We start from the raw sequence: 22,548 nt of genomic DNA, 5'->3' as shown, positions 1-22,548 counted from the left end.
GATTGAATGAGCCTGGATGGGCAGTTTTAGACAGGACACCGCTACTCTTTGCGATAAGTGCCCTGGGATCTTTTATCACCTCAACGACTCAGATACACAATGCTGCATTAAGCCTGTGAGGATATTGTTTCAGTTCTTCTCATTCAAAGTACAATCATTTCAGTTTGAAGTATGGATGGTACAATGAGGCATGTATAAATGATAATATAAGATATAAAACGAAAGTGTTGAGGTGTCTTTGAGCAAGGTGCATAACCTCCAACTGCTCCTAACAAGCTGGTTGCCATTCTTGCACAAGGGAAGGAGTGCCGCGTGGAGATCAGCATAACGAACGGCTTGGTTAGGTTTTGTCAGCACTGATAATTAAATCGCTCATGTCATGAGTCACTTCTTTGTAAATGTTGCAACAAAGGTTATATACAATAGAAGTGCTATAAAACACACGCGCACACACACACACACACACACACACACACACACACACACACACACACTAAATAGACACTGTCAACCACATACCAAGCCTCTAGCAATATGTACACATATTCATTTGTGTGTGTTTGTACGCTTGTGCGTGGGTCTGTCTGTGTGTACGCGCGTGTGTCTGTGTGTGTGTGCGCATGTGTGTATGTGTGTGTGCTTGCTAGTGGTGGATGAGCAGAACAAGCACACCAAGCTGCAGAAACAGTCTACCTCCATGAAGAGAGAGAACAGTGAACAGGATTTGAAGGACTCTGAGCTGCGTGAGTCTACCCCTTCCCCTCCTCCCTATCCCAGCTCTCACTACACTCGGACCTCTGAAGAATACAATTAGGAAGTGGGGCTAATTTAAAATGACTGATAAAGTCATTACAATTTTTAAAATAAAGTCATTTATGTACACGCAATACACATAGACATACAGATACATCAAAGGATACACAACAGACACACAATTATGAATCCATACTCTCACTGTGTGTCTGTCTCTGCTTTAGCTCCTAGACTGGCTTTGGCTTTAGTTGCTAGCCTAGTCATTTAGAATCCCTTCTTAAGTTAGTCCTCTTTGGGACTTATCTAGTGCCTAAGTTAGTCTTCATGAGTTTAAGTGAGTCCTTATAAGACTAGCAGAAGCAAGTGATGCTTAGCATTTTCTAAACCACTGCTTAGGTTGGCGTTGCCTATTTGCATTGTGTGGTCAACGTTAGAACTGAACAGCCTGTATCAAACGCGTCTTATTGATTTAGCTGTTCCAGCGCCCCTGGTGGCCTGCGTGTGTATACGTCCAGGCCTGAGTGAATACCGCATGCTCATTGTGGTAATTTTCCACGCCCGTTTCGTGGCCTACTTCCAGAAGACGTAGTGTGCAGAGGAGAACCATGTTGGGTGCAGAATATGACTCACTGAGTTTGGATTCAAGAATTTATAGAACACTTTTTAGATTTAGTGTTACATAAATAGCCAAGAGTGTGAAGCGGCTGCAAAACTACAGAAGATCATACTTTATGTTACGTTTGAAGTTATACATACATAATATACACACTTATTGTTATAATTTGCAACGGTGTCCTCTTTTACATTTTGTTGAGAAGTTCTCGGTATGCAGATTGGAATGAAGTTCCATTTGAAATGAGGTGATGACATGATGGATGACCTCATTGACCCTTTGTCCCTGTCTGCAGGTCAGGGGGGGCTGAGCCCCTCCTCCACCATCCTTCTGGAGAAGCCCGAAAGTATCAACACAGTCAGCTTCTTCAACGACGACGCTGTGTAAGTCTGGGTCCGAGCCCTACAAAATAAAAGTACACTTATTGCTAGCCGAATGACGATTTCAAAGTAAAAGACTTGAGGGGATTGTGAGATTTGAAGGGAAAGCCTGTATGTGTGAAAGTGGCTTCGTTGGTGGGGATGGGTGGATTTCAGTGCAAAGGGTTCTCTGGGTTTTTTTTGGGGTCCCATTTCATTGTGTGCGTGTGTTTGTGTGTGTCTGCAGCCAGTGTTCAGAGAAGTGTGTGATGAACAACTACTTTGGGATCGGGCTGGATGCTAAGATCTCCCTGGAGTTCAACAACAAGAGGGACGAACACCCCAAGAAATGCAGGCAAGACGCAATATACACGCAATACACAGACATACAGACACATCAAAGGATACACAACAGAAACACAATTATGAATTCATATTCTCACTGTGTGTCTGTCTCTGCTCTGTGTCCATGTCTCCCTCTCTCGCTCACTCACTCACTCTCTCTCTCTCACCCTGCTGTGTGTCTATGTCTCTCGCCCTGCAGTAGTCGCACTAAGAACATGATGTGGTACGGAGTGCTGGGGACGAAGGAGCTGGTCCAGAAAACCTACAAGAACCTGGAGCAGAGGGTCCAACTAGAGGTACACACACACACACACACACACACACACACACACACACACACACACACACACACACACACACACACACACACACACACACACACACACACACACACACACACACACACACACACACACACACACACACTCTCAGCAACTTACTACATATGTGGCTGCAACAAGTGAGAATCATTTGTTAACATAGTCTCTCGCCCTCTCTCTCTCCAGTGTGACGGGGTGTCCATGTCCCTCCCCAGTCTCCAGGGTCTGGCCGTGCTCAACATCCCCAGCTACGCGGGGGGCATCAACTTCTGGGGGGGCACCAAGGAGGACAACGTGAGAACCCACAGACATTCACCTACACTTGTACACAAACACACACACACGCATGTAGTATACACACAGGTTCGAACACACACACATGTTCTTATACTTATGTGCATACATACACATATTTTTGCGTTTGTATATTTAAACACGTATGCACACACGTGCACTGATGTATGCAGTGTGTTACGTATAATCTGAATGAGGGACGCGTGGGTGCAGAACTTTGGCGCTCCGTCGTTCGACGACAAGAAGCTGGAGGTGGTGGCCGTGTTCGGCAGCATGCAGATGGCCGTGTCCCGCGTCATCAACCTGCAGCACCACCGCATAGCACAGGTGCCTACCGTACACCTACACGTACACCCAGGCATGTGCTCTGCACGTACATGTACAGACATACACATGGATACGCTATGCCTGGTGAACACATGCCTTACTGGTTGTCTGTGCTCCTAACTGGTTCTGTGTTCTAATTCGTTTTACCTGGTTTGAACTGGTTCTACCTGGTTCTAACTTGTTCTACCTGATTCTGTGTGGTTCTAGCTGGTTGTTACTAGCTGTAGCTGGTTCTACCTTCTTCAGCGTGGTTCTAGCTGGTTGTAACTAGTTCTAGCTGGTTCTACCTTGTTCAGTGTGGTTCTAGCTGGTTGTAACTAGTTCTAGCTGGTTCTACCTTGTTCAGCGTGGTTCTAGCTGGTTGTAACTAGTTCTAGCTGGTTCTACCTTGTTCAGTGTGGTTCTAGCTGGTTGTAACTAGTTCTAGCTGGTTCTACCTTGTTCAGCGTGGTTCTAGCTGGTTGTAACTAGTTCTAGCTAGTTCTACCTTGTTCAGCGTGGTTCTAGCTGGTTGTAACTAGCTCTAGCTGGTTTTACCTTGTTAAGCATGGTTCCAGCTGGTTGTAACTAGTTCTAGCTGGTTCTACCTTGTTCAGCGTGGTTCTAGCTGGTTGTAACTAGCTGTCGCTGGTTCTACCTGGTCCAGTGTGGTTGTAGCCTGTAACCGGTTCTCTGTGGCGCTCCAGTGTCGGCAGGTGAAGATCACCATCCTGGGGGACGAGGGGGTCCCGGTGCAGGTGGACGGGGAGGCCTGGGTCCAGCCCCCCGGCATCGTCAAGATCATCCACAAGAACCGCGCCCAGATGCTGACACGGGACCGGGTCAGTGACACCCCAACACCTGTCTGTCTGTCTGTCTGTCTGTCTGTCTGTCTGTCTGTCTGTCTGTCTGTCTGTCTGTCTGTCTGTGTCTGTGATTCCATCAGTCTGTCTGTGATTCCAATTGTCTGTCTGTCTGTCTGTCTGTGATTCCATCTGTCTGACTGTCCATCTGTGTGTCTGTGATTCCGTGTGTCTGTCTGTGTGTCTGTGATTCCATCTGTCTGTGATTCTGTCTGTGTCTGTCTGTGATTCAATCTGTCTGTCTCTCTGTCTGTGAAGTCATCTGTCCGTCTGTCAGTCTTTTGCTCTCACTCTCACTTTGTCTGTCTATGTATCTGTCGGTTTGGTCTACCTGTCAGTCCATCCTTCTCTAGTTTGTCTTATCATCTGACTGTTTAACAGACTGTCTTTCTGTTCTTCATGTCCGTCTGTCTTTCTAACCATCTGTGTGTCCATATGTCGGTGTTTTCTTCTTTGTGTTCTTCGCCCACGTCCGCTCACCCAGCGGGTGTCTCTTGACTCCTCCGTCGCCGTGGTTACATTAGAGCGTTCGCCAGGAGAAATCCCTGATCGTGTTTACACTCGTGCTGATTGCCTTATTGTTCGGGGTTGGATGTTAACGGTTCACGTAAGAATATGCCGTGATTAGGATAATAACCCAGTTATTTCGATAGTTAAGATCCATTTTGAAGTCACAGATTTATACTAGTGCCTAGTGTAAAATAACCTGGACATATCTGTAGTCAGTGCTGATCCAAAGTGATGTTATGAATAAAATCACATCCTGATATAATAAACGCAGGCCAGCCCGTGCCTCTCTCTTTGTTTACAAGAATCGTTCTCTTGGCTCTCCCTAAACCCTAGCCGGTGTTACACAGTTGAACAGCCAGTAGAATGTAAAAAACAATGTTAGGAAGTATTTTAAAGTCTCCAAAGTACTCATTGGTGAAACGCTCAACCTATCACATCACTATATAGTCTATGTTTGCGTTAAGACTTTTTTTTAAGGTCTTTATTGACCTTATCTATATAATTTGGTTTTGGCTCCCGTTTTGGTCTCCGGAAGAAAAGATAACCACATTTCTATACAAATTGTAGAGCAACTTCCTATGAACATTTCTAAAAAGGGTTCAAATTTAACCAAATTGTTCACAAATTGTAATCAACGATTTTACAATATCGGAGGTGAAGGGCAGCAGCTCAGGGAGTGACGGCACGATGTGTAACGAGGTGCCGACTGAATGCGAACTCAACATTCTCCTCAAACCCAGGCTTTCGAGGGCGCGCTGAAGTCGTGGGAGGACAAGAGGAAGATTGACCGGCCGGTTAGGCCCCGCCTTAACTCCCAGCAGTCCATGGAGTACCTGACCGAGGAGGAGTGTGCTCAGGTGCAGCAGCTGGGCAACGTGGCCGACACCCTCATCATCAAGTAAGGTCCCTGCAAACACTGAAAACAACACACATGCGCCACACAATATTCACCTAGTGAGGTCCCCAAACACTGAGGACAACACACACACGCCACACAATATTCACCTAGTGAGGTCCCCAAACACTGAGGACAACACACACACGCCACACAATATTGACCTAGTGAATATTGTGTGGCGCGCATACACTAATCAAACAATTAAGGTCCCCACAAACACTGAACAACAGACAGACAGACAGACAGGCAGGCAGGCAGGCAGGCAGACAGGCAGGCAGGCAGGCAGGCAGACAGGCAGGCATGCAGACAGGCAGGCAGGCAGGCAGGCAGACAGACAGACAGGCAGGCAGACAGGCAGACAGGCAGGCAGGCAGGCAGGCAGGCAGGCAGGCAGGCAGGCAGGCAGGCAGGCAGACAGACAGACAGACAGGCAGGCAGGCAGGCAGACAGACAGACAGACAGACAGACAGACAGACAGACAGACAGACAGACAGACAGACAGACAGACAGACAGACAGACAGACAGACCACACTGAGGAAACACACAAAAACACACACATACTTATCTGTTTCTGAGTGTTAGTGTACACACCAGGGACGGCCTTAGAACATATTGTTTTAAATTTTGGTAGAACCTAAAGCAGCAACTGCACCAAAAAGTGACAGAGAAACCCAGGATATATGATACGTATATCTTGGGTTTTTTCCTGTGAATGGGCTAAATGTATTCAGCCCAAGCAGAGTAGCGTAAACTTCCATTCAATTTTGATTGACAGGTATTGTGACACGCCCCCTTCATATGCTTCCCATTTGGGCTAAAGTCATTCAGCCCAAGCACAGTAGCGTAAGCGGCCATTTCATTATGATTGACCGGTGTGGTGACATGCCCCCATTTGGGCTAATTTCCTTTAGCCCAAGCACAGTAGCATAAGCTTCCATTGACGTTTGATTGACAGGTGCCCCTTCATATGCTTCCCATTTGGGCTAAATTAGTTTAGCCCAAAGGCTGAACATGGACCAGCTACCACAGTAGCTACAGTACAGTGACTTTCGACCAATCACAGCACAGTAGCGCAAGTGCAGTATGGCGGGCGTTAGCATGAAAATGAACGAAGCAGATTATTTAATTCCTAATCGGTTTTCTTTAATGGCTTTGGAGGAAAAATTGGAAGTGAAGAGATTGGGGACACATCATCCAAACGATGTACATCACACAAATTAATTAAATGCTGACTCATTCATATAAAATTTTATTATTACGCAGTGCATTACGGAACGCACTGCTTTTACTGAGTGAGGTCAGAAGATGGCCAGTAATAGTGCATTTGTAAGCGGGTCAACAACGTTTCGTATCGAAACGTAAAAAAGCATGTGTCTAAATAACCCAACATGAAGTGTGTAGAGAAAGTGGCCCCTCTCCCAGCTGCATTTCAGCAACAGGCAGTAACAATAAGGTTCTCTAAGGAATCGGAAATGATCAATTTAATGTTGCATACAACATTGCTAAAGAGGAGTTGCCATTCACCAAATTTAAATCCGAAATTATTCTCATGAAGGAAAATGGATCAAACGTCAACCCGACGTAAAGCAATGAGATGGCATGTGCACAATTCATTGCGATAATAGGCGACACCTTAAAGCAAAAGACAGCTGCTGACGTCGGAAACGCCACATTGATGTCCTTCATGATTGACAGCGACACAGACGTCTCTACCAAAGAGTGTGTGATCGTCTACAGCCGCATTTTGCGCAAAGGGAGACCGGTCAACATTTTAATTGTTTAATACTTTAAGCACAAAAAAAGTTTTATTTTGCTTAATGGTTTAGTTCGAAATGTTCAATTTCAGTTCAGTGAAGCACTTTAAACACCTTATTTTTCTTTTTATTTATAATTGTGCTTCAAATAAAGACGTGCATTTCTCTACACCTTATTCTTGTTTAAAAATCATTCACATTATATGAAAGTTATGAACAGAGATATAAAGGTGACCTCATGGCGTCCGGAGCCCTGTGAAGTAGGCCTAAATAAATAAATGTAATGCATTCGTTAGCCCACCCAAAATCACCACCAGCCGTCACTGGTACACACTGATACTCATTCATTACCAGGGAAAGTCCAAATAAAAAGTATTTAAGTGTCTGTGTGTACAGTTGTAGTTCATTATCATAGTCAAAAAAATATCTCTAGAACTCTAGTACGTATCCTAGAACGCTCGTCTCTGGTTCTAGAATCCTGACAGTGTTGTTTCCGTGACGACCTTCCTCAGGATCCGCGAGGCAGCTAAGAGCCATAAGCTAGTGGAGCAGGAGCTAGCGCATGCCGTCAACGCTACGGCCCTGGTGCTCAGCGAGGCCTTCCCCTCCAAGCCCTCCAGCCCCGAGGTAGGAGCAGGGCATCATGGGAGATTCAAGGTTCAAGAAGGTTTATTGTCATAAGCACAACAATTACAGCAGCAGTCACTGGAGTCTCCTTCAACAATGCAATATAAAAATAAAAAGTGTAAGAAAACACAAACTGGACATGAAATAATTAGAATAAAGTAAAAGTATAATAATAATAGCTGTAAACAAAATAGAATACTGGGCATGAAATAATTTGAATAAAGTAAAAGTATAATAATAATAGCTGTAAACAAAATAGAATACTGGGCATGAAATAATTAGAATAAAATACAAATATAATAATAACTGTAAATGAAATGGAATACTGTACATGGAATATAAAAATGTGAAATTGAGTATTAATGTGTAATATGTAATGTAGATGGTCTTGCTTGCATGAGGGATGGAAGTAGAGATGGATGGATGAAGAAAGAGATTGGTATATCATATCCAGATAGTAGATGGATGGAGGGATGCATGGATTGTTTAATAGAAAGTTGGATGGATGGACAGATAGACGGATGATTGAGAGGTAGACGAGCGGACAGAGACAAATAATTGCCAAGAGGACGGATGGATGCTAGACATATATATGAGTTGGTTTCGATGGATGGACTGAATGTATTAACGGACAATGCTAGGCACAGAGGTGGTGGCATGTGTATAGATGTGTATGTGTGTGTCTGTCTCCAAGGGTCTGACCCGCAGCACAGCGGTGGAAATAGTCAACAGCAGCAAGGTGCTGAAGGCAGAGACCAGAATGCTACTGGACGGAAAACTACTGGTGAGCCAATCACACGATAAGGAGACCGTAGGACTGCATGCTTTAGCTACCGCCGAATGTTTTACTCACGATGGGCTTTTGGGAATCAACATGAGTATGTACTTTCTGTTATTTTTGTTGAAGGGATTTTAGGTGCAATGATTTGTTAACTTTGTAGAGTAAGGGTTGGGTATTAGTTCAAGAGATGGGTTTGGGTTTAGGTTTGTGAGTTAGTTAGGCATTTGAATCTCTCTCTGTGTTTCTCTCTCTTGCTCTGCCTTATCTCTCTCTACTCTCATCATCGCTCTCTCTCCTCTCATTCATCTCTCCCTCCCCTCCCCTCTCTCTCTCTGCTCCTCTCTCTCTCTGCTCCTCACTCTCCCTCCCCTCTCTCTCTCTGCTCCTCTCTCTCTCTCTGCTCCTCACTCTTCCTCCTCCTCCCCTCTCTCTCTTCCTCCTCCTCCCCTCTCTCTCCTCCTCCTCCTCCTCCTCCTCCTCCTCAGGTGGACTCCCCCGAGGAGGTGGAGCTCCAGACCACGCTGAACAGCCTGAGCACGGAGCTCCACAAGCTGGACGACATCCACTGGATCTGCCCCCTCATGCAGTGCTCCGAGGAGGTAGGTCTCCTGTGTGTGTGGCTGTATGGTACTTAAACCATTGGTTTCCAACCTCTGGCCCGCGGGCCAACTTCGGCTGGCAAATCAGGCAGTGGGAGACTGCTGACGCACTACAGATATTTGCCCAAAAAATGTTAAACTTTTTTACTAACATAACTTACTACTTATGACTGCGTATTAGTAGTTTGGACGCACATACATTCACTGTGACATGGATATTACAGCAGGCAGATGTTTATTGGATATCCACGCAGCAAGCATACGTGATATTGTAGTCTTTTGCGTTAAACGTTCTTAAAAAACACAATAAAAAAAAACAAGCACTTGATATAAATGTTTTTCTGCTCAGTCCGATTCATGCAGGGAAAGAGATGCCCTACCACTGTTCTGGGAGTAGAGCTGATCAAGGGTTGATGGTTCCAATCTGAACTCTCTCTCCCTCTCTCTTGCTCGCTCTCTGTCTCTGTCTCTCTCCTTATCTCTCTCTCTCCCCAGGACTCTGTGCGAGGCAGCAGTAAGAGCAGCAGTATGAAGCTCAAGATCCTGCCCAAAGTGAAGAAGGACAGAGAGAAGCTCCACAAGCAGAAGTCCAACAGCTCGCTCTCGGGTGAGAGTCCCTCTACATGTTTATGTTCCTTAGACTGCTGTCACTATGTTGAAATGCTTCAATATTTCATTATTAATTATCTTGGATTTTTCATAATTAAATATTAGATCAGGTAGGATTGGTTGAGATAAATTGGTTTATGGGAGAATAGTCGATTTTATTGTAACATTAATTTGATTGTATTGTATCAAATGTATTAAATTAGATTAGATACAACTTTATTAATCCACCGTAGGAGGAATTTGTTTGTTGATTGCATCAAATTGAATGGGATTAGATTATTGTAAAATGTATTAAATCGATTGAACTGGATTGGATTAGATGAATGTTTAAATAATCCTTTTCTCCGGCAGGTGTTTGGGACTCCAAAGCAGGCGAGGCCGACTCTTAGCGAGGCGTTAACGAGCGCTTTAGAGGTACCTCCTGTTGCCGTGACGACTGCCCGCTGGGAGGGGCCCCTGAAGGTCATCCTGCACATGGGACGGACGCTGTTAGGGGAGTCCCATGATCCACGAGTCTGGCTCCTCTTCCTCCTCTTTTAGCCGACGCAAACCGGCCGGCAACCAGGAAAGAGCCTTTTTGATTCGATTTGATTTGATGAGGCACATTGCATCATCACTGCTGGCTTTCTGTCATTGGTCGTGTTTACCCTGCTTGGCCACGCCCCCTCTCTTTTGAAAACGGGGGTATGGCTAAAAAAATTGTTGAACAGCCTTTTGGACATTTTTTCCCGCTCTTTTTGTTGAATCGTTTTAAGACAATTTATTTAAATGAATGTTCTCGTCACCGTAGGAACCACTGAAAATGACAATTAAACAACAGTACGAAACGGAAAAAAGGAAGAACTTTATTGATATCGTCACCCAGAGCTGGAGAATATCGTAAATGTTGCAAAAAAATATATGTTATATCGAGGAATGTATTCATGTGGACTCGTATTTAATTTGTGAAAAATGATAATGAAAATGTTTGACAGAAGTTCCTACTGTGTGTGGTTTTGACGCGGCCCGCTACTGGCCGCTGTGTGACTCTCGTGGGCCAAAGCTATACAGCTACGCTGCAAAAAAATACAAACTCTCGCTGTAAAGTACTAGTATCCAGCCTTAACATAGGATTTACCATTATTCACTTAACTCAGTGTAAACCTTCTTTGTTATCGCATCAATACAACATTTATCAGTTTGCGTCACACTTCGGAAAAATACAAAATTCGTAACCACGTTTGTGGTTTTACGAACTGGAAGACAACACTGGATTTATATGACACTGGAGAAAGTGGACGTTCTGCTACGTGAAAACAGATGAAGAAGCCTCAAAGACGAAACATATCGACTTATTTTAACTTCTTTTAACTTTTTCTTTAAACTTGCTCATGGTTGTCTTAATTAACATATTGTATGATTATGATATGACGCGTGATTGGATCTTCTATTGCACTGCCTCTGAGGTATAAACTCGCCCATCTTTAGACTCTCTTATGCAAAAACATCAGCCATCAATCTCTCCTGCCAATAGCGCCGCTGGTAATCAATAGCTGGGTAATCAATCTGTCTCGTTGTCGCTTTTTGCCGCCTTTCTTTTTACTTGGAATCCCTGCATGCAACCGTCGTACTTGACCAAAGTTACCTCGTCTGCGATTTAGGCCTTGCTGGTTTCGAAATCTTTTCATGGACATCTTAAATGATTTAGTAATTCTGTTTGTTTTCTACTACTAAGTGCCAGAGGGGTGGGGACCAGCACCCAGGGGAGTTATATATTTTGACATGACGTGACGTGAAAATATAATGTTACTTCATGCTATAGGCTCTTCCTACATGCCCCCCTTCCCATATTTAAAACTCTGCATTTTAGGACCATAAACTATTAATAAGATAATATATGGAATAGAATTTTAATTTAAAAAAGTTATATTTAACTGGTTAACCTGTTAGAAGTAGGATTTGGAATTGTTTGAAACTCCTGTACTGTTTTAATTTTTTTTAGAAAGTAAAAGTTTAAGAAATTGATTTTTTCCTATCTAGCTTCTTTCAATTACTAGTTTTGTAAATTTGGGTTGGTGTGCGTAAAAAAGAAATAGCGTAAATGTACTTTAGTTTTTAAACAAACTATATTCCAACTGATTTGCTGATCTGTGATTAGTGGGTAGCTGCGCTAGCTGAGCAGGGATTCAGATTTCCTGCAGTGGTTCTACATGTTAAACACCATGCCGATAATGATATTGGTCTTCTCTTCAGGCAACTGAAAATAATGAAAACCACTTTGATCTTTCTGATCTTCACATTAAACTCCACCTCTCTGGCACACAACAGCACCTATATTAGGAGATAAGGTTTGCTTTGCTAATTTTAACTACTAACTTTATGGATTGCACAAGAACATTCTTAGTCATTTCATTGCATTGATATAAGGAAAAATAAGGACGAAATGTATTGTAAAACATGCAGTAGTAAATGTGAGATAGTTCAATACTATTTGGATGATGAACCCGGGATTGCAGTTCAACGTTTAAGATGTTCTGGCTAAGTCGTCATGGATACCGTATCCATAGCAACTTTACACCTTTGTATTTCGAGATTAGTGCCAAGTTTAGACAGTGTCCAGTTGAGGTGTGTATGTGCGTGTGCGTGTGCGTGTGTGTGTGTGAGGGAACTGTATATTTAAACGTTTACTGTGTCTGCTTTGCACTTTACGAAGAAGCAAACTTGAGGGATGAAACTAAAAAGGATTTGTGTTTTTTTCATTCAGATTTAAGGATTACAAAAACAATTTAATCTATTTATGATAAATGTGCTGATAAAAAAAGAATGTGTGTGTATATATATATATATATATATATATATATATATATATATATGAATGAATGAATGAGAGAGAGATGTATAAATATTTAGGAATATATTAATTTAATCAGAGGCTGTACACCCATTTCCTTTTTTATAACTTATCTTCAAGCTTAAAATATCCCATTTTACTCCAGTGAGTATATTTATATTTTACTCCTATATAATTCTAACCTACAATCCATAACTGTTGCACAGAACCAACTTCTGTCTATCACTGTAAACATGATTTCAAATAGCCATTGCTACTGTTTTTGTTTATAAATGACGTCTTAAATCATCTTACAGGGGTATTAGTATTGTTTTACAAACCATATTGGCATAAACATATGACAATGTCCTACTTCTTTTGTTACTGAAATTTTGTTAGCAATGTTATCAAGTAAACTAACACCATTTAACGGTTGCATCTCGTTTAAATGAATGGTTTAACATATTTAAAGGACCAAACTATACACAACTGGGCAACCAAAAACCGAATTAATTGTCTTTACTTACGGCTATCATAAATAACTCGGAAATAGAGGCTATAGTCGGTGTGTTGTCAAGTAGTCAAAGCAACACGCCGTAGCATTAGCAACAAGTTACCCAAAATGCATAGCAAGACTGGAAACCTTTAAATCCAATATCTCATTATCTTCAAAATATTATTATCTACCGAATCGGCAAAATCACGGCATACATTTACGGATTGTAGGTTTGAATGTCAAACATCTTAACTTGCTGCTGTTGAAATACCATTTCAGCATTAACACGGTTTTATTGTAACTCTTGTATTCAGGTGAGCCATATAATAATTTCGATACTTTTTGTATTTTCAGAGCTTTACCAATATTGTCACGCTACTTTGCGTAAAAAACATTAGTTTCCTAAGATAAGAAATGGGCAGCCTGTCCTACTGTACAATTTTGGTTATTGTCAATAACTATGACTGATATTTCATGAATGTACCTGCATAGGTTTATTGCACATCTTCAAGTAAACTTTAGAAACAAAGATCATCTTAAAAGCTTCTTAAAATCAGATGTGGGATTATTTTAAACCACTTGTATTTGTTTGTTTGGCTACTGTTAGCTTCAGCTTAATCCATTGTGATCCTTACTCCAAATCACAGAAAACTCTTGAATGTAAAAAGTTTAGGCCTTTAATTCAGTTTATTTCCTTTTATCAAACTTATGTACATTTTATTTCTCCATGTTCATAATTTTTGCTATTAAGATATTTTCTGTATTTATTATTGCCGTTTTGTTTACTAAAAACCAAATTCTCCAAAATGTGTGGAGGAAAATATAAATATTTTAAAAAAAAAGCGGAGCGAAAAATCAAACTAATAAACAAACAAACAAACAGCCCCTGGGCCAGTGGAAGTTTGACGATACGTTTGTGCAACATTATTCCATTCACAAACACCTGTGGACTGTAGGGTTGTTAAACGCCCCCCGTCTATCTGAACAGCTGATATATAGCGCTGTGTTAATTGGAGAACGTGTTGACCAGTACTAGGGGGAAGGAAAAGTTGATGTTGCACGACTCTGTACGTTGCCAGGTGTTATATCGTGTTATTGTGTGCAGTGTGTAACAAAGACAAAGTCAACAATTAAAGATTAAATGAAGTATTGAAGTCTCAAAGTACTTGCTTCTCTCACTGATGAAGTTTGTTTGTGTGTTTTATGTGTTACATCATCAGGCCTTCATTTTAAGCCAATTGAAAGCTGAAAAAGCGATTGATGTCCTTGTGCTCTGATTGTAGTGTGTATTTATTTATACATTTAATATTTTCAGAACACACCTCTCCTGAGTAAAATGCTCATGTAAATCAGCTGATTGTTGCAGTACAAAACACCAATCATTAGATTGGTTTGTGCCAAAATGACAAAACGTGATGGCAGGCATAAGACCATTCTATGAATATAATGTAAAATATGAAATCAGGCTATCCATGGCAAGTGTCTTGCAAGTGACCTTCTGATTAAAGCGCTGGAGGCACTGGTTCAAGTCCTGCATATGCTGAATTACTTTCAACCATGGTCATTGTGTAAACATAATGTCAATATAAAACCCAACCTTTCTCAGCAAGTGTCTTGTTGGTGCAGTGGTAAGACCTGCTCATTGAAGTGCTGAAGACATGTTCAACTCCTGCATATGTTTGGTTATTCAGATATAGGCATTGTGTAAATTAAATGTAATATATATCCGCCAATTAGGTCTGTCTTGAAGGCATGTTGGAATAGAAAGAGCTATGTGGTAAGACTTGCTGAAGGAGCTGGAGACACAGCTTCACGTCCTGCTTGACTAGAGTTCCTGGTTGACTAGAGTTCCTGGTTCATGTCCCCTGGCAATCAGCTATCTTTAGATCTGTCCAGAGCCACCTTTTGGGGGTTCCCCCTTCTTGGTGGCTGTTTGAGCGGGGACTCGAACCTGAGTCTACAGAGTAGACTCAGAGTTAACCAACAGCTTGCTCCTCTTCCCCACAGAGGTTGACAAATGTATATTGTCTGAGGTTATAAATGAAAGTACATTAGACACATCATTACGCTTAAAAGCTTCAATATGGTCTGAAGGAAATTAACATCCTCAAGAATTAAAGCCAGGTCTCCAGAGTGTTATCCAACAGTTCACTCCGCTGCCCTACTGAGACAGGATGTAGGATCAATAATTAATAATCACTGACATAATGTATTTGTTTCTTACCTAATTGGTTAATTTGTTACCTCAAGGAAGAAAGTGATGCTATGATAGGCGTCGATTACGCCGGGGACGCGTCCCCACCAGATTTCGAGAATAATTTTGTACCCTCCACTAAAAAAAATAAAATAAATAAATAAATCTAGTTGAATTTTTTGGGATTATTACACGGGTCTTCTCAATGCTGTGGAACGCTCCGTTCACTTGCATGGGCTCTTCACAACTTCCGGCGGTGAATGCTAGATATAAATTGACCGCTGTCAAGGAAAACAAAGGACTTTTTGCCTATAATGACGTCTTTGGTAGCACTCCTCAAGTAGTCGAGAAGGGTCCAGCTGCAGGCTTGGGCGTTTCCATCATGACACAAGAACGCCCTTTAGGCGTTCCTGGTAGCATTTCATCGACCAATCACGAGGTGTTTCGAAAGACATACAGGGTTTCGCAAGGCATACTGCGAAGCACAGTCGCAAGGCATACTATGCTTTCCTTCCTTAATGGCAATTTTACCTCTCTCGTTAGATTCATGGAGCCCCACTTGGCTAACGTTAGTTCTATGCTACCCGTACTTGAAACTGCTTTTTGAGAAAATCTAACTAGCGAATGTTCCGGAAGTTGACAGCCGTGCGAAGAAGAAGGGGTTCGGTGTTGACGGTGAAAGTTAGGCCGGTTTATAGCAGAGTTTCCGTTGTCGGTTATTACCGGGCATTGACCGGAAAAAAATGAGGAGGACCGACAATTCTAAATGTCCCCGGTCAGAATGACCAGTGGCGACTGGTCATTAGGGGCAAGTCGCTACTCTCACAAGAAAAAAAGAAAAGAAAATGAAAATGAAAAAATATATCAAAAAAATATAATATATATTTTTTTATATACATATATATATTTAAAAAATAATCTCCCCAGAAAGTACTATAAAATAACAAGTTTGGCGCTTTTATTTAAATTTTAGTCGACCCTGGCTTGCTTCTTCCGGCTGAGTTCGTCTGGAGGTGCAAGAGGGGCTCTAGCCCCACCAGCCCAATGCAATGTGTATTGGGCTGGAAACATTGAAATGCGCATGCTCAGAGTGTTTCTCTGTTGAAGTCGTTGTGAACGAAGATTATTTTTCTTCCTGGTGGGGCTAGCCCAGCCCAATATGTCCATGGTGTGGACTTGAGACTGTTAAATATCCCAGGATGCATTTCGCATTCCTGTTTTAAAATATCAGTGTGTAAGCTATAAAATAGGCTATATAGGAACATTTTAAAAGTATAACAAAGATGGAGGCCTATTCAACATATTTGGATACTATTATTTTAAATTAAAAGAGGGGTTTTGTTTTAGATAATTTGTTTATTGTATAAGTCGCTGATGGAGGAAACCCATCGCAACAGAAATCCTGGTCGGATCCATCTGATTGTGTGTGTGTGTGTGTGTGTGTGTGTGTGTGTGTGTGTGTGTGTGTGTGTGTGTGTGTGTGTGTGTGTGTGTGTGTGTGTGTGTGTGTGCGTGTGCGTGTGTGTGTTTCTATTCTATTCTATACAGTGTTACTCTTTACGTTTCATTTGATAAAAACGACAGTGTTACCCCTTATGTTTTTTTTCCATGATGACTGATGAAAAACAACAGTGTTACCCCTTATATTTTATTTGATGAGGACAATTCTTTATTTATTTTCAAATATGTTTTTTTTCATGACGACCAATAAAATACTTATATTTTATTTGACAAAGACAACAGTGTGACCCCTTATGTTTTTTTTCATGACGACCAATAAAAAACAACAGTGTTACCCCTTATGTTTTTTTTCATGACGACCGATAAAAAACGACAGTGTTACCCCCCATGTTTTTTTCATGAAGACCGATAAAAAACAACAATGTTACCCCTGGTGTTTTTTTTCATGACGACCAATAAAAAACAACAGTGTTATACCTTATGTTTTCTTTCATGACGACCGATAAAAAACGACAGTGTTACCCCTTATGTTTTTTTTCATGACAACGACAGTGTTACCCCTTATGTTTTTTTCATGACGACCAAAGGAAAACAACAGTGTTACCCCCTATGTTTTATTTGATCAATATCGACAGGTTTACCCCTTATGTTTATTTCATGACGGCCGATAAAAAAACAACAATGTTACCCCTTGTGTTTTTTTTCTTGACGACCAATAAAATACGACAGTGTTACCCCTTATATTTTATTTGACAAACACAACAGTGTGACCCCTTATGTTATTTTTCATGACGACCAATAAAAAACAATAGTGTTACCCCTTATGTTATTTTTCATGACGACCGATAAAAAACGACAGTGTTACCCCTTATGTTTTTTTTCATGACGACCGATAAAAAACGACAGTGTTACCCCTTATGTTTTTTTTCATGATGACCAATAAAAAACAACAGCGTTACCCCTTATGGTTTTTTTCATAACGACCAAAGAAAAACGAGTGTCACCCCTCATGTTTCATTTGATAAAAACGACAGTGTTACCCCCTATGTTTTATTCGATACATTTCGACAGTGTTACCCCTTATGGGTTTTTCATGACGACAGATGAAAAACGACATTGTTACCCTTTACGTTTCATTTGATAAAAACGACAGTGTTACCCCTCATGTATTTTTCCCATGATGACTGATGAAAAACAACAGTGTTACCCCTTATGGGTTTTTTCATGACGACCAAAGAAAAATGACAGTCACCCCTCATGTTTCATTTGATAAAAACGACAGTGTTACCCCTTTATTGTATAAGTCGCTGATGGAGGAAACCCATCGCAACAGAAATCCCGGTCGGATCCATCTGATTGTGTGTGTGTGTGTGTGTGTGTGTGTGTGTGTGTGTGTGTGTGTGTGTGTGTGTGTGTGTGTGTGTGTGTGTGCGTGTGTGTGTGTGTTTCTATTCTATTCTATTCTATTCTATGCAGTGTTACTCTTTACGTTTCATTTGATAAAAACGACAGTGTTACCCCTTATGTTTTTTTTCATGACGACCAATAAAAAACAACAGTGTTACCCCCTTATGTTTTTTTTCATGACGACCAATAAAAACAACATTGTCATGTTTTTTTTCAAGACGACCAATAAAAAACGACAGTGTTACCCCTTATGTTTTTTTTCATGACGACCAATAAAAAGCAACAGTGTTATCACTTATTTGACAAAGACAACAGTGTTACCCCTTATGTTTTATTTCATGACGACCAATAAAAAACGACAGTGTTACCCCTTATGTTTTTTTTCATGACGACCAATAAAAAGCAACAGTGTTATCACTTATTTGACAAAGACAACAGTGTTACCCCTTATGTTTTATTTCATGACGACCAATAAAAAACAACAGTGTTACCCCTTATGTTTTTTTTCATGACGACCAATAAAAAACAACAGTGTTACCCCTTATGTTTTTTTTCATGACGACCAATAAAAAACAACAGTGTTACCCCTTATGTTTTTTTTCATGACGACCAAAGTAAAATAACAGTGTTACCCCTTATGTTTTTTTTCATGACGACCAATAAAAAACAAAAGTGTTACCCCTTACGTGCTCCTCGTGGGTTCAACTCACGCCAAGATTGCTCTCCCTGGAATCAAAATATTTTACAATAATCAATTTCAAGTGAACTGTAAAGTCAATTATAACCTCTCACCATTCCCTAGCTGGTGCCTCTGTGGCGCAGGTGATAGAGCTGTTACCTATCGGTTCAGGAGACATAGGTTCGATTCCGGCCTAGCCCTAGTCCCCGCTCAAACGCCCGCCAGAGGTACCTTAATGGATACATCTTATTTCTCTTATCATGTGAATGGTAAAGTCAAGTATAACCTCCAAGCACGCTCTGGTAAGCGTCTTGGTGGTGCAGCGGTCAGGGCTGTTGGTTAACGCTCTGTGGACTCAGGTTTGAGTCCCTGCATGCACGCACTGCTAATAAGACTAATTATCATGTGAATGGTAAAGTCAAGTATAACCTCCAAGCACGCTCTGGTAAGCGTCTGGGTGGTGCAGTGGTCAGGGCTGTTGGTTAATGGTTGATTAACGCTCTGTAGACTCCGGTTCGAGTCCCCGCACGCACGGCTAATAAGAATGACGAGCTTTCACACACTATGTAGGTTCAGGTGCCCTGCTCAGAAGCAGGGTTTAAGAGGTAACTTAATGGATACATCTTATTTCTCAATCATGTGAATGGTAAAGTCAAGTATAACCTCCTAACACATTCTGGAAAGCGTCTTGGCAGCGGTCAGGGCTGGTGGTTAATGGTTAGTTAACGCTCTGTAGACTAAGGTTCGAGTCATTTGTGGGAGGAGTTATAATATGTAACGGGGGAGGAGTTATAATTTGTGGGAGGAGTTATAATTTATAAAGGGGAGGAGTTACCATTTGTGGGAGGAGTTATAATGTGTAAAGGGGAGGAGTTCGCATTTGTGGGAGGAGTTAAAATGTGCAAAGGGGAGGAGTTATAATGTATAAAGGGGAGGAGTTACAATTTATGGGAGGAGTTATAATGTATAAAGGGGAGGAGTTACAATTTGTGGGAGGAGTTATAGTGTGTAAAGGGGAGGAGTTATAATTTGTGGGAGGAGTTATCATTTGTGGGAGGAGTTAAAATGCGTAAAGGGGAGGAGTTATCATTTGTGGGAGGGGTTGAAATGTGTAAAGGGGAGGAGTTATCATTTGTGGGAGGAGTTAAAATGTGTAAAGGGGAGGAGTTTACATATTATAAATGATAACTTTGTTACATTTGTGGGATAACTCCTCCCCTTTACACATTATAACTCCTCCCACAAACGCTAACTCCTCCCCTTTACACATTTTAACTCCTCCCACAAATCATAACTCCTCCCCTTTATCATTTGTGGGTGGAGTTAAAATGTGTAAAGGGGAGGAGTTATCATTTGTGGGAGGGGTTGAAATGTGTAAAGGGGAGGGGTTATCATTTGTGGGAGGAGTTAAAATGCGTAAAGGGGAGGAGTTATCATGTGTGGGCGGAGTTATAATGTGTAAAGGGGAGGAGTTATCCCACAAATTTGACAAAGTTATCATTTATTATGTGTAAACTCCTCCCCTTTACACATTATAACTCCTCCCACAAATGATAACTCCTCCCATTTACACATTATAACCCCTCCCACAAATTGTAACTCCTCCCCTTTACACATTATAACTCCTCCCACAAACTATAACTCCTCCCCTTTACACAGTATAACTCCTCCCACAAACGATAACTCCTCCCCTTTACACATTATAACTCCTCCCACAAACGCTAACTCCTCCCCTTTACACATTATAACTCCTCCCACAAATCGTAACTCCTCCCCTTTACCCTTTGTGGGTGGAGTTAAAATGTGTAAATGGGAGGAGTTATCGTTTGTGGGAGGAGTTAAAATGCGTAAAGGGGAGGAGTTATCGTTTGTGGGAGGAGTTATAATGTGTAAATGGGAGGAGTTATCATTTGTGGGAGGAGTTAAAATGTGTAAAGGGGAGGAGTTTACATATTATAAATGATAACTTTGTTACATTTGTGGGATAACTCCTCCCCTTTACACATTATAACTCCTCCCACAAACGCTAACTCCTCCCCTTTACACATTTTAACTCCTCCCACAAATCATAACTCCTCCCCTTTATCATTTGTGGGTGGAGTTAAAATGTGTAAAGGGGAGGAGTTATCATTTGTGGGAGGGGTTGAAATGTGTAAAGGGGAGGGGTTATCATTTGTGGGAGGAGTTAAAATGCGTAAAGGGGAGGAGTTATCATGTGTGGGCGGAGTTATAATGTGTAAAGGGGAGGAGTTATCCCACAAATTTGACAAAGTTATCATTTATTATGTGTAAACTCCTCCCCTTTACACATTATAACTCCTCCCACAAATGATAACTCCTCCCATTTACACATTATAACCCCTCCCACAAATTGTAACTCCTCCCCTTTACACATTATAACTCCTCCCACAAACTATAACTCCTCCCATAAATGATAACTCCTCCCCTTTACACATTGTAACTCCTCCCACAAATCATAACTCCTCCCCTTTACACATTATAACTCCTCCCACAAACGCTAACTCCTCCCCTTTACACATTGTAACTCCTCCCACAAATCATAACTCCTCCCCTTTACACATTATAACTCCTCCCACAAACGCTAACTCCTCCCCTTTACACATTATAACTCCTCCCACAAATCGTAACTCCTCCCCTTTACCCTTTGTGGGTGGAGTTAAAATGTGTAAATGGGAGGAGTTATCGTTTGTGGGAGGAGTTAAAATGCGTAAAGGGGAGGAGTTATCGTTTGTGGGAGGAGTTATAATGTGTAAATGGGAGGAGTTATCATGTGTGGGCGGAGTTATAATGTGTAAAGGGGAGGAGTTATCCCACAAATTTAACAAAGTTATCATTTATTATGTGTAAACTCCTCCCCTTTACACATTATAACTCCTCCCACACATGATAACTCCTCCCATTTACACATTATAACCCCTCCCACAAATTGTAACTCCTCCCCTTTACACATTATAACTCCTCCCACAAACTATAACTCCTCCCCTTTACACAGTATAACTCCTCCCATAAATGATAACTCCTCCCCTTTACACATTATAACTCCTCCCACAAACGCTAACTCCTCCCCTTTACACATTGTAACTCCTCCCACAAATCATAACTCCTCCCCTTTACCCTTTGTGGGTGGAGTTAAAATGTGTAAATGGGAGGAGTTATCGTTTGTGGGAGGAGTTAAAATGCGTAAAAGGGAGGAGTTATCGTTTGTGGGAGGAGTTATAATGTGTAAATGGGAGGAGTTATCATGTGTGGGCGGAGTTATAATGTGTAAAGGGGAGGAGTTATCCCACAAATTTAACAAAGTTATCATTTATTATGTGTAAACTCCTCCCCTTTACACATTATAACTCCTCCCACAAATGATAACTCCTCCCATTTACACATTATAACCCCTCCCACAAATTGTAACTCCTCCCCTTTACACATTATAACTCCTCCCACAAACTATAACTCCTCCCCTTTACACAGTATAACTCCTCCCACAAATGATAACTCCTCCCCTTTACACATTATAACTCCGCCCACAAATGATAACTCCTCCCCTTTATACAGTATAACTCCTCCCACAAATTGTAACTCCTCCCCTTTACACATTATAACTCCTCCCCTTTACACATTATAACTCCTCCCACAAATTATAACTCCTCCCCTTTATCATTTGGTTTTTTTATCGGTCGTCATGAAAAAAACTAAAGGGGTAACACTTGTTTTTTATTGGTCGTCATGAAAAAAACATAAGGGGTAACACTGTCAATTTTTTTATCGGTTGTCAAATTAAACATAAGGTGTAGCAGTGTGGTTTTTCATCACCCGTCATCAAACAAAACATAAGGGGTAACACTGTGGTTTTTT

At 41.4% G+C, this 22,548-nt stretch overlaps 1 protein-coding gene across 4 annotated transcripts in view; it reads left to right on the top strand.

The window, feature by feature from the left end:
- The window catches only part of si:dkey-172j4.3 (diacylglycerol kinase delta), a 65,783-nt gene extending 51,697 nt beyond the window's left edge, over window positions 1-14,086 (top strand). For all 4 annotated transcript variants that reach the window (XM_060035644.1, XM_060035645.1, XM_060035646.1 and 1 more), the window contains 13 exons: window positions 648-743; window positions 1,662-1,749; window positions 1,973-2,080; window positions 2,270-2,366; window positions 2,577-2,684; window positions 2,898-3,011; window positions 3,698-3,832; window positions 5,104-5,261; window positions 7,529-7,643; window positions 8,338-8,427; window positions 8,910-9,023; window positions 9,519-9,630; window positions 9,984-14,086. In XM_060035644.1, coding sequence (XP_059891627.1) covers window positions 648-743; window positions 1,662-1,749; window positions 1,973-2,080; window positions 2,270-2,366; window positions 2,577-2,684; window positions 2,898-3,011; window positions 3,698-3,832; window positions 5,104-5,261; window positions 7,529-7,643; window positions 8,338-8,427; window positions 8,910-9,023; window positions 9,519-9,630; window positions 9,984-10,021 — 1,373 coding nt within the window. In that variant the 3' untranslated portion in view covers window positions 10,022-14,086. The remainder of the gene's footprint in view (window positions 1-647; window positions 744-1,661; window positions 1,750-1,972; window positions 2,081-2,269; window positions 2,367-2,576; window positions 2,685-2,897; window positions 3,012-3,697; window positions 3,833-5,103; window positions 5,262-7,528; window positions 7,644-8,337; window positions 8,428-8,909; window positions 9,024-9,518; window positions 9,631-9,983) is intronic.
- The last annotated feature ends 8,462 nt before the right edge of the window (window positions 14,087-22,548 follow it).

Source organism: Gadus macrocephalus, chromosome 17 (genome assembly GCF_031168955.1).
Source record: "Gadus macrocephalus chromosome 17, ASM3116895v1".
In the NCBI taxonomy this organism is placed as follows: domain Eukaryota; kingdom Metazoa; phylum Chordata; class Actinopteri; order Gadiformes; family Gadidae; genus Gadus; species Gadus macrocephalus.
This window is presented reverse-complemented; position numbering and strand designations above follow the sequence as displayed.